This window comes from Misgurnus anguillicaudatus, unplaced genomic scaffold (assembly GCF_027580225.2).
Source record: "Misgurnus anguillicaudatus unplaced genomic scaffold, ASM2758022v2 HiC_scaffold_34, whole genome shotgun sequence".
Classification (NCBI taxonomy): domain Eukaryota; kingdom Metazoa; phylum Chordata; class Actinopteri; order Cypriniformes; family Cobitidae; genus Misgurnus; species Misgurnus anguillicaudatus.
Genome location: NW_027395284.1, coordinates 1,286,823 through 1,299,064, shown reverse-complemented (window position 1 = coordinate 1,299,064; position 12,242 = coordinate 1,286,823). Strand labels below are relative to the sequence as shown.

Genomic DNA, 12,242 nt, shown 5'->3' with positions numbered 1-12,242 from the left:
TTTCTGATAAATTTTCTTGAAGCGATCACATGAATTCATATAATTCTCCCATCTAGAAAATAGCTTTGGTACGTTCCTTAAGTTTTAACGCGTTATAAACAAACAAAAAAATACAAAAACACAGCTATAGTGAGCAACGTACAGAGCTCTGTACAATTACTATACAACAACAACAAAAAACGCATACCTATTACCTATTAGCTTATTTTGAGCTCAGACCCAAAGGTATTGGCAGTTGCTGTAATTTCTTTTTTTATCTATTTTCTAATGTCCATGAAATAACTTAATGCAACATACAACCTTGAAGTTAGGTAATTTTTGTAGCCTTCGTGTTTGCTTTCCGTATTGCAAGACATTTGCAGGGTTTGGGAACACGCTTAGTCAAGCAACCAATCAAAATTCGACCTTGCCTCTCAGATCGCCCTTTACTAAAATATTTCAATTTTATCTTATTATTCACTCTAGGAAGAAAATACACTAGGCAAATATGATTTTTAAATAGCACATTTTATCATTAAAATGCCATTCAACATTAATGGTGATCTAAGGGGGCGGGATAGTGCCGGCGATCCTGGAAATCAGCAATATTTCTGACAATTTCATGTGTAACACTTTATTAGTGTGTGGTGTTAAGTTTATAACTTGCAGATTTTACATATTTTACATATCAAAATTTTGATAAATACATACTTATTAATATTTCCTAAATGTCCCCTGATCTTGAAATCATCATGATGGCAGCCTCCATTTTAGAAAAAAGTGGATTTAGGCTAATTTGTTTGTGGTGTAACTGTCTTTTTACTTCAAATAAACACCACAGACACAAGTGGATGTTTCACCAGTGTTGTTGTTTGTATTATTATTTAAAATTAAAAATGTTATTTAATTGAGGAATGACCCAAACAGCCCAGATAGCATGCAACCATTGAAACAATGTTAAAAATCGTTAATTTGTCAATGTTAATACCATTGAATCAATATCACGTTTGCACCCTCCATTAATATTGAAAAAAGATTGACATTTCAACAAATCACCATTACTGTGATCAGTGTTTGCTTTAGTTGGGCCCTAAAAAAGCAATCAGTTTCAATTTAACTTTGAAACACAACTTTCTTTTCCAATGCACATTTGTTTCTACATAAACACATACAAACACTTAAAAAAGAAAAGAAAGATTTAACTTAGTGAATAACAAGAGTCAAGGACCCAACTAAAGCAAACACTGATTACAATAATGGCGATTTGTTGAAATTTCAATATTTTTTCAATATTAATGGAGATGCAAACCTGACATTGATTCAATGCAGTTAACATTGACAAATCAACTGTTTTTTACATTGTTTCAAAGGTTTGCATGCTTTCTGGGAGTGTTTTATTTACTTATCCTATAAGTGTTCATTCTGATAACTGTGGCTCAGAAATACCAGTTAATGTGTTTCCAGTACTTTCAAGGGCTTTCAAGAACAAAAAAGCTTTTGAAAGTCAGAGCTAAAGAAACATTCCCCAGATCACCCAGTTTAGCTTACTGCAGAGGAATGCTTTGTCCCCTTTCAGCTCTCCTTAACTTATGAACTGAATCGGAAGGCGAAAGGGTCATGGAGAAGAAAGGGATGTGAGGGTCTGCAGGATGGGTTATTTAGTGCATCTGAAAAGCCTCCACGCTCTCAATGAAATGCATTTCGGTCCTCACTGAGAAAAGCTATATGAGATCTGATTTGCTGGACATTTACTCGACCTGCATTCAAAGATTTCCGTATCTAAGTGCTCTAGAACTCGGATCGGTGAGATTCCGGCATGCGCCTGGGTTTCTCTTCTCAAACCAATGGTGGTTTAAGTGCCGGGGTCAGAGGTCACATGAGTCGCCTGCTTCTGTATCCTTGACTCTCATTGCAGCGGCGGTCAAAGCAACCAGCCAGCCGCACCCTAATTTGTATTAGCAAGACAAAAAGTCAGGGAGGAGCCAAGCTTTGATATGACTGAGATTTATGGGCGTGATGAAATCCGGATTGAATATACTCCGTTTCCCCGTTTTCTATATCTTTTGCTAAGATCTAAATGCACTGCTTTTGTTCCAGAAGATGGGCGCCTGGATGAAAAGGCGATAAACTGAATAAGGGGCGGCGTGGGGAGGGTCCCCGGGTAACCGGAGTTGCTCTTTTCACGTTTCCTTCAGCTGTTGTGGATCAAAGAAGAAAGTTCACAGGAGAAGAAAAAGCACACTGGGTCCTTCAGAGGTCCTTGTTCTTCTTCAGTGCCGTGTTAAGATGTTTGCTAACATGATGAAAAGTGCATGAGACTTCAAGTTGTTAACACTGGGATGCTCTTATTACCTTTATAACCAATAAGAGAGTGAGGAAAGCTTAAAGGCAGCAAATTAGGATCCTTTTCACCTTAATAATGGAGTATGTGTGGCATCAAACTTCATGGTCCGATGTAGGGATGCACTGATATAAAACGTCTTGATACCGATATTAGATTATGCTTATACCGATAGATTTGTTTAAATTGCTATGGCATGAAATCCATAGCCAGTGTCATCTTCAGTTTTAACCCTTCAAATACACCCTGCTGATTCCCAGATGATGCACGTCTCCATGTCCTGTAGTAAATAGTGTTCAACACCCATGACCCACTGGGTGATAAATAACCTCTAAGGTTAACCACGTTTGAAATAGAGCTGTGAGACCATTATGGGTCCCCAGAGTTTTCCTGACATTACCAATATGTTTTCAGTATGCTTAGCCTTAGCACATCTGATAGGACATGTTTTGTGTTTTGTTGAGCAGCCATGGTTGAATACACAAATGCATGTTAAACAAATGATGGTCTTGGAACGTATTGATTCACATCGGTGTATGTAGGTGATAAAGTGCATGGTTGATGTGATATTATGCATTTATTTTAAATATTACATTCGAACATAAATAATAGGGACATGTAGTTGTTTGCATTTAAACAATTAGGTGGGAATTGGAAAGTAACATTTGTACACGTGTCTAGTTGATTGCAATTTGCATTTTGCCATTGCTTGGGTTCACAGTACACCCTATAATATTTATAATCCAATAGATCAAAAGAAAAAAAAACAAGCTTCTTCATACCCAGCAGGACAATGATGTTGATTTAGCAGCATAATAAATTAATATCAATTCTGAAAGAAGATTACTGTCTAATGTATAGGGCTGTGCAAAAATATCGATACAGCCAACTATAGTGATACATTTCCCCCCAATAGTGTATCGATATTTCAATCTCTACTATCAATAAAAAATATATATCAAATCCCTCTGTGTGCGTCAAACAACCTCCTCTGGTGCTGCTGTAGGTGTCGCTGTCCAGTTGTCTGTCATATACGGCCATTCGGCCAATGTCTCAGAAGTTAGCAAAAGTGAGAAAATGCCAGAAAATGTAAAAACACCTGCAGCTTTCAAAGCAGACGTGTGGAAGCACTTTGGCTTTAAAAAAAAGGTTTTTTATAAATTCAGCTCTATTTTTCTTACATTTTTGATAAAAAAAGGAAAAAGTATTGCAATGTATCGCAACATGCAATGTAATGTATCGCACCGTGATACATCGTACCATGACCCATGTATCGTGATATGTATCGTATCGTGAGGCCCTTGCCAATACCCAGCCCTACTAATGTATAACTAATGTCACATTCAAAAAGTGTCTGGGTCAGTGACAAAAATTTTAATGCGTTTTTGTAATATTTCTCTTGACATAGCCTATGCTGAAAACAGCTATGTTATTTTTTTAAATAATCTTTGACAAATTATGTAAAAATGTATGTAAAAAATCATATTACACTAAACCAGATGATTATATTTTATTCCACATTTTTTATGAATATATTTTAATTTTAAAAAATACTAGTTAAACCAATTGACACAGACCGGTTACACCGCAATGACCTTTTTGTAATTATCCCCCAAATATTTTTTCAAAATGAAATAAAACCAGAAATTTTAGACTTGGTCCTCAAAAAAGAGAATGTATGCAAGTAATCTGCTAATTTATTTTGACATTTTAACCCTTTTACATTTAATTACGGACACAAAATAATTAAGGTCACGTCATTGACCCGTCTACATTTTTGTTAGACTAAATACAATAAGCTCCATAAGACGAAAATAAACTAATAAATTATTTTCATTATATCTGATGAGAATAATATCTTACTGTCTGAGTTTAGGATTTATGATATTAACAACATCTTTTAATTTGTAATTCAACGTAAGACAACAGTGCAGCTTTTAAACGAGTATCTGGCTCCATCTAGCGGCGAAATATATACAACAGCTGAAAACTGATGGGTGTGGTGTTTCATGCACTAATCATTAACAGGCCAGCAAGCCTTGGAAATATTGGATATTCAGTTTTCATTGATGCATTTTCATTAACTCAGAGGACAGAGTCCTGTAAAACATCCCCACTTCGTTTAAAAGTAGGCCACCATCATTAAAAAATGGTTAAAATCACTCCACATCATTTTAAATAGTTTTAGTCTTTTAATAAAATTCTGTGGTGTCATTCTTGCATTGATTACAAAATCATTGACCCACAATAATGTTATATACTATTTTTTTCTATTCAAGTATCTTAGAAATGTGTTTAATTTAATATTCTGTATTCAACAGGTTAATAAAGAACATGTTGTTGTTGTTTTGTCAATACAAGCGACCAAAATATAGTTGTAATTTTATTTTCAACTAAAGTTAAAATTTTAAAGTTTTAGTTTCTTAACTGACCCTCAGTAGGATACTTTAAAGATGGCTCATAGGTACACCATGAAAAATAATTTCTATGTCACATCTGTTTTTCCTTTTAACTGCAAGAAAGCCTGTAAAAATGACCTCACCCGCTGTGTTTCCTTTTGGAAGTGGTTTACTCTATTCTGTCGTGATACAAATGAAAAACTTATATTTCATGAAATGAAGTTTCTCTTACAATGCATCCCCTTACTGGTAATTTTGGATAGCCTAGGTATTTCTATATAAAGTATTTCCAATTGAGACAAGGAAAAAATTAGATGTTTTATTTTTCCTTAAAACAAAAAAATACAAAAAGACAACTCATAAAGTGATATAATCACATGTAAAATACACATTGTAAAATATTTTGTACAAAAAGAGTCTAACTATAAAGTTCAGCAATGGTAAATACATAGCACCATTTCCGATAATTCGAACACAACACAAACTCTTTCTTTAATGGATATGCTTCGTATGGCTATAAAAAGCAACTTCAAGTCAACATCAACAAGATCCCTTTAAGAATACACACTTAATTACATTTAAAAAAAAAACTATATATTTGAAAAGGGTTAAAACACACTATATAAAAAAAAAGATTTATACTTTTCTTATATCTTTCCTCCTCCAGTAAAATCTTTGAAAAATCAGGGCCTTCATTGAAATGTCATTGCATTACTATTTACAAAAAAGCTATGGAAAACTGATATAAATAGGCTCACCAACCAAAGACACAGATCTGTTTCACGCAAACAATGTCTTGGCAGTATTGAATCTTCATTGATTGTCACTTTCTTTGATCACATTAGGTCTAAATACTCATGCCTGGAGGGGACAGCTATAAAGTCTATAGGCTGAGTAGTGTTCAGTTCCAGGAAAAAGGGTGAATTTTCATTCTTTCTTCCTCAGGACGATGTAAATGAAGCCACTGATGAGGGTAAGAGGGAAGGCCAGCCAGGCCAGAACAAAGGCGTATCCCCAACTCTCATCACCTTTTTTCTCGCTCATCACTGTGTAGATGATGGCACCGCTCATCACAAACAGGCCTGAAAGAGAGGGAGAGAAAGAAAGAAAGAGTGTAAGTACATGCAAAATCCATCCCAAATGGGATCTGACAAGCCGGGAAATGAGATACATACTGGCAAGGATCTGGAAGACAGCCGTGAAGAAGAAGCGTCCTCCCTTTACAAGGGTGAAGAGCTGGCAGAGGAAGATGATGAAGGAGGTCAAGCAGAAGATGGTGGCTAGGACCATGAGCGCTTGTACCGCTTGCAGCCAATCTTACAGATGGTAGAGAAACAAAGACAAGAAAACTTACTTCAATAAACAGATTTACTGGGTCACTGAACTGTTATTGTTTTGACTTTTTTTTAAATCTCATAAAGCCTTTAAACTGATGTATTGTTCCCTTAACTCTGGATATGCACCATGTGGCACTGAATTGGTTTACTTTAATACAAACTTTTTAAACAATGCATGCTATAAAACAAAATGCCATTACATTTACATTTCACAAAAGCTTCACTCAGCTCACCTGCATCATGTGCCCCAGAACAACCAGACCCTCCATTGGTTTGTTCGCAATGATACCAGAGGTCAAAACTTTTAGATCCATTTGCTCTCCACGCCTGTTTGTTTATTCAGACACACCCACATGATTACACACACACACACATAAACCCAAGAGCTACAGCATGAACCACAGACTATGTAGCATATAAGCTCGAGGCGATACTTACATTAGCACACGTGGCAACGAAGAGAATAATCAAATCTATCAGATGCAAGACTAGCGTTGATAACAGGATGGCCAGCATTTTGGGGTCCGCCTGACAGGACAGAAAGAGAAAGTTATCAAGCTCCTCCTCCCCGCGTAACTTTGCAACATCACAATGGATAATTTGCTCGTGCAGTTCCTCATCTGACCAGAAGGTCGCGCTGCGCTCAAACTCATCATATCCAGCACAAAACGCGGACTTTTTAATTAAAAACAAAGTTGGTATGTTGAAATACTACATTTATAATTAACTTATCCAAAAACGAACAGAAATGATTGAAGAGAGATTTGTGTATTTCTCAAAAAAAAAGAAGATAAATATCCTCTCGTGCGTTCAGTCACGTCACTTTTTGGCGGTGCCGCCTTTTTCGTCCTCTCTCAAAAGTTTCCTTTTGCAAGGAAAATAAAAAACACGATAGGTTACAAAATACAATAGATGTAATAAATGTGGGATATGACGTTTGAGGCAGTTATCTGATGAAGAAAACAATGCTACGCACGTTTGTTTTCATCCAGATCCGTTATTGCGCACAACTAACGTAGTTAAGTATGAAAACGTTTGCTTACAACAGAAGACTATTACTATATCTATATCAGCACGCAATTAAAAGTAATACATTGATAATAACAATTATTTAACAACTATTTGCATAAAACACCAAAGTTATGGAAAAAAGCAACGGCTTGCAACGAGACGAGGATTTCTCCACGTCGTGAACCCAAACGGGAATCTCCTGAAATGGCGTACTGTAATATCCATCAAAAAAGTAAGTAAAAACAAAACCTCCATAGTGATCCAACTTACAGGTAAAAGAGAGAGAGGGAGAAATCCTTCAATACAGAGAGAAAAGAGCGCGCGCAGGAAGAAAACACTGGCTTGCGTTTTGCGATGATCCCACTATAGATTCAAAAGCGCACGAGTCTGTGAATTCCAGATGTAGTACCACAGCAGTATTTGCGTTTCTTTCTTTTTTCAGAAACGTGAGAACACCGCCCTGAAGCGTCACTGCGTCACACTTTTCTCTGTCTATCCCCTCCCATGCCTGACTTCTCACTACAAAAGGTTTGCAGTCTTAATATAATATGTCAGATGCATTTATTATTCAAGCGTTTAAAACCTCATCAAAACGTTTTGAGACTTTAAAGCAACTTTTTAGGGGAATACAGACAAAGTTACCACCTCAATCCTTTTGATATTTATATCAAAGGAAATAGTCATGCATGAATTCACACCATGCTCTTTTTTTATATGCACGTTTTCTATTTTGCACACTTACAGCAAGGTCAGCCATGTCCTCCATTTTAACACACTGCTGCTATTTAGTGGCACAGAGAGTGAGCCTCGTGAGGGTTGGTGTCATATGCGTGCGTGCGTGTGTGTAGCCCCATAAGCCCCTCCCAACGTACCCACGGTATGCCCGGTATGCCATGTTTCTGTTTACATGCATCTGGTGTGCACAGAACCCCCCAACCTATTGCAATATAAACAAGCTTTTATCTTCACAATAATTGGAACTGCATTTCGCCTCACTAAAGTCTTTGAACACTCTTTTGCTGTAGTAGTCTACAAAAGCGTCTCTTTTCTGCCACACCCTCATCAGTCTCATGGCAGCAGCTGTGTTTGTAAATACAGTGAGGGAGGCGTTCCCTGTGCCAGCCTTGTTTTTCTTTGGGTTGGAGTTTTGGACAGAGTGGTTGTGGGTTGGCTCAGGAGCTCCGCTTTCTGTGAATTTGATGAATTAGAGGTCGGAGTTGCTGGTTAGCAGAAGCCGGGCGATATGTTTGCCCCGATCTCCAAGTCTGATGCAGGTCAAAGGGAGGGCCATAAATACACATCATTGAATTGCTTAAAGTCTATTTGATCCACAGTCTGACATTTAAAGGTGCACGCTGTGTCTGCGCTTGCTTGGTATGCAGCAATGTTTTCGTTTGGTCAGTAACCCATTTTTTTGCAAACTACCCAAAATACATTCAATGACTACCCTGCTGAAAAAAAACAATAAAACCATTACAGAAAATTCTAATGGTTTTATTGGTTTTATTGGGAATTGTATTGGTTCTAATGGAATATGGCCCAAAACACACTACAGTGTATTGGTTTTTGTTGGTCTCTAATGGTATGTATTGGTTCTATTGGTTCTATGTATTGGTTCTAATGGAATATGGCCCAAAACACACTACAGTGTAGTGGTTTAAATGGTGAAAGCTAATGGTTCCTACTGGTAATTTAATGGAAACCATTAGAATTTTCTTTAATGGTTTTATTGTTATTTTTTCAGCAGGGTAGTTAAGGGTGTCCAACTAAATTTTTATCCATATTATGAAAGAGAAAGGAAGGAAATTATAAGCTAATGAATTCTGACAACTGACAACTGAATTCAGCAATGACCTATCATATTTTCATAAATTTATATCAAACACAAACAGATAACCTATGTCATAAATTTAAATGAATACTCTAATGGTAATTTAGAGATAAATGAAGGACATTGATCCAAATATGTAAAACAAGTTGTTTTTAACACACACACACACACACACACACACACACACACACACACACACACACACACACACACACACATACACACACACACACACACATACATTCTGGATTCCATGTTTTGTGGGGACATTCCATAGACGTAATGCATTTTATACTGTACAAACTGTATATTCCCTTCCCCTAACCCAAACCCTAACCCCAACAATCACAGAAAACTTTCTGATACTTCACATTTTCAATAAACATCATTCTGTTTGATTTATAAGCTTGTTTCCTCATGGGGACATCAAAATGTCCCCACAAGGTCATTTTTTAAGATAGCACAGTCATGCTTATCAAGCAAATGTTTTACTGGTGATTGTTAAGTTTTCAATTTAATACAGTGGATGTATTCAAATAAAAAAAATTATGGGCACTTTCTGTTTTGAAGCTTACTTCCTGCTTAGTGTGATAAACTATAACTTGATAACTTGCCGCACCCAAACTTAAAGGCCACCTGTTATGCCCATTTTTACAAGATGTAATCTAAGTCTTAGGTGTGTCCAGAAAGTGTCTGTGAAATTTTAACTCAAAATACCCCACAGATCATTTATTATAGCATGTCCAAAATGCCCCTATTTGGATGGCAGCAAACATGCGCTGTTTTTGTGTTTATGTACCTTTAAATGCAGATGAGCTACTGCTCCTCACTCTCTTACCAAAAGAGACAGTGAGCGCTTAATATATCTGATTCCTGTGAATACAGTCTGAGACAATAGTATCTCACTATCGAGATATGGCTGACAGCATACAACTCGCTGAGGGTGGAAACTGTCATTCTGTGGCCGTGGGCGGGGCTTTATCAGTGTGATGTCACATTAACAAGGGAATCAAAACGACATGTCTAATGAGACTGCTTTAGTTTAAAGGTAGGGTATCACACTTTGAAAAATGCTAAAGGTAGCCGACTAATGAAATCACGATCCCACCCTCCATCAATCGCCTTCCAAAGTCACGCCTCCTTCAAAACACATGAACACACACACTTGGGGGACTGGGCCCGTTCTGGGGGTGGGGGCCTGGGGCTTGTTCTCTGGTGAGAAAACTTTGCAGTACAAAGTGAATAACATTACCAAAATAACCAACATAAACAACTGGTTTACATCAGAATTAGTTAAAGCACACTTTCGGTTGTGTAGACGTAGTAACTATATCATTACGCTAATCCGTAAATTAACACAAATTTCATAAGAAACACAACGTTTCATCAAAGTAGAATATCTGAATCCATCTCAACACAAACATATCGCGTACATACCTTACCAAACTAAACAGTGCAACGACCCTTTCAGACCCTTTGCCTCCTGCAACTGTTTGCATCTCGTGGTAAAGCATTAAAGTTACAGATGTTAATTTGGATTTTTGCTCTTTGTTGATCCAGGCAGTTTTTGCTGTTGTTGTTATAAAACACGTCTTTTGTTTTTTGGCTCCTGTGCAGGTTGTCAATTCAGCAAAAAAGTTTGCCATTCTCCCTCTGTTTAGAGATGGGAGGTGAGGGCACGTGAACACGCTGATGACGTATGGTGTCTGTGTGAACAAGCTGCACGGTGGCATTCAAATTACGCTAACAGACAAAAAAGGCAACTTCAGTTCGGACCGAGAACTATGATTGGTTGAAAATTTTTTGGTCCTACGTCTTTCACAGATGACATAAATTTCTACAAATACATTTAAACAACATAGTGATTGCTATCAGGATGTGTGGAGACTTTTAACCAGCATAACTAAAAATGTTTCAGGATTAAATGTGATACCCTGCCTTTAATGAGGATTAAATAAGGAGTGGCTGGATTTTTGCCATTGTAGGGTTGTTGTGTTCACATACTGCCAACACACATTTATGTCCAAACAAAAAATGGATTTTACATAATAGGTGCCCTTAAAGACTAAATTTACTATGATCTTGAGACCAGATGGTTAAAATTATTAGTAACATTGACTCGTGAAGTTAACTTTTTTAGAAACTGTCTTACATAATTTATTGCAAATGCAACTGATGTAGTGTGATTATTTGTTATCTAATGCAATCAAATTCAAATGTTTTAGTATTAATAGTAGAAATCCTTTTTGGGGTCACTGCATCTAAATTGGAGACAAATAGACGGTACATTCTCATCAGCATGGAAGACAGTGATCCTTGAATCAATAAGACTGGATAAGCTGAATAGATGTGACAGTATTTCCTGTATGATCAACCGTATAGCATTAGCATATAAATAAGAGAATTGTTCGGTCATGTGGCTGTTTGTAATATAGCTTAACAGGAAGAGCCACAGGCCATATGAGTACTTATTGGAACAACATCGTTTTATATTTCAATACGAAAATGCAATATTCAGACTTAAACGTTTCATTGTGTTGAAGCGGTTAGCGATGCCAAAGTGACTCATGATAGAGAATGAAATGATAGCGTATGGTTTAAATTATACTACGTGTGATTCAGAGCTGTTTTGGTCTGGCTTAAATTAGTCTCCTGGCCACTAATGCAACAGCATTTCTACATTACAGTACTGTGACCTGTATTTCATGGCAAATCAGGTGTTTGTTCACATTGAAAACACAGGCATTTTGAAAAGTAAACTCTGTGTACCCAATGTGAATTTACGTCAATGCCAATACATCGCCCGCTCTTCAAATGTGGCATCAAAGCGTGCTTCAAGTTTACTTGCTTGGCCCGAGAGTAAAATCGCATCCAACTTCAACTCCACATCATTCATCGAGTGTTCACGCTCCTCTAATCTTAAATGTGTTTTGCAGTGTTTACATTTCATCACATGCCAAAAGCCTGATGTGGATGCCTAAAAACATATGTTGTGAGTAAAATCTTGAATAGTTGTGTTATTAGTCCCTGGCATTGCTCATAGTAATCAGTCCTGGTGAGTCACCACCGGGGGTTTTCTAAGGTCTGTCTGGTTCTAGAGGATCCACATAGGGAAAGATTGACAGTAATCGGTGAGACTTCAGTATTAGTTTTGGAAGAGGATGGACTTTGGGAATTTCAAATGTGTCTGGAGAAAAGGAGGAGCCATCATCATCCTGGAGCGGAGCCTGTAAAATAGTGAGCAAATGGAAGTCATTCACTCGCAGAGAAAAAAAAAACTTTATGGGTGTGGGCTGAAATGAGTATTATGTCACCACAGCACACGGCTTTAAATCCAAGGGAGG

At 37.1% G+C, this 12,242-nt stretch overlaps 1 protein-coding gene across 2 annotated transcripts; it reads right to left on the bottom strand.

Annotated features, from left to right (window-relative positions):
• Positions 1–5,024: 5,024 nt before the first annotated feature.
• LOC129430205 (peripheral myelin protein 22) lies at positions 5,025–7,871 on the bottom strand. Of its 2 annotated transcripts, none has more exons than XM_055187294.2 (5): positions 7,810–7,871; positions 6,495–6,584; positions 6,290–6,383; positions 5,895–6,035; positions 5,025–5,801 (listed from the first exon to the last, which is right to left on the bottom strand). In XM_055187294.2, exons 1-5 carry the CDS (start codon positions 7,831–7,833, stop codon positions 5,647–5,649), a joined length of 504 nt encoding a protein of 167 aa, XP_055043269.2. In that variant the 5' UTR covers positions 7,834–7,871; the 3' UTR covers positions 5,025–5,646. The 2 variants fall into 2 exon arrangements, with proteins under 2 accessions (XP_055043269.2, XP_055043270.2); XM_055187295.2 differs by lacking the exon at positions 7,810–7,871 and adding an exon at positions 7,338–7,517.
• Between the last annotated feature and the right edge of the window lie 4,371 nt (positions 7,872–12,242).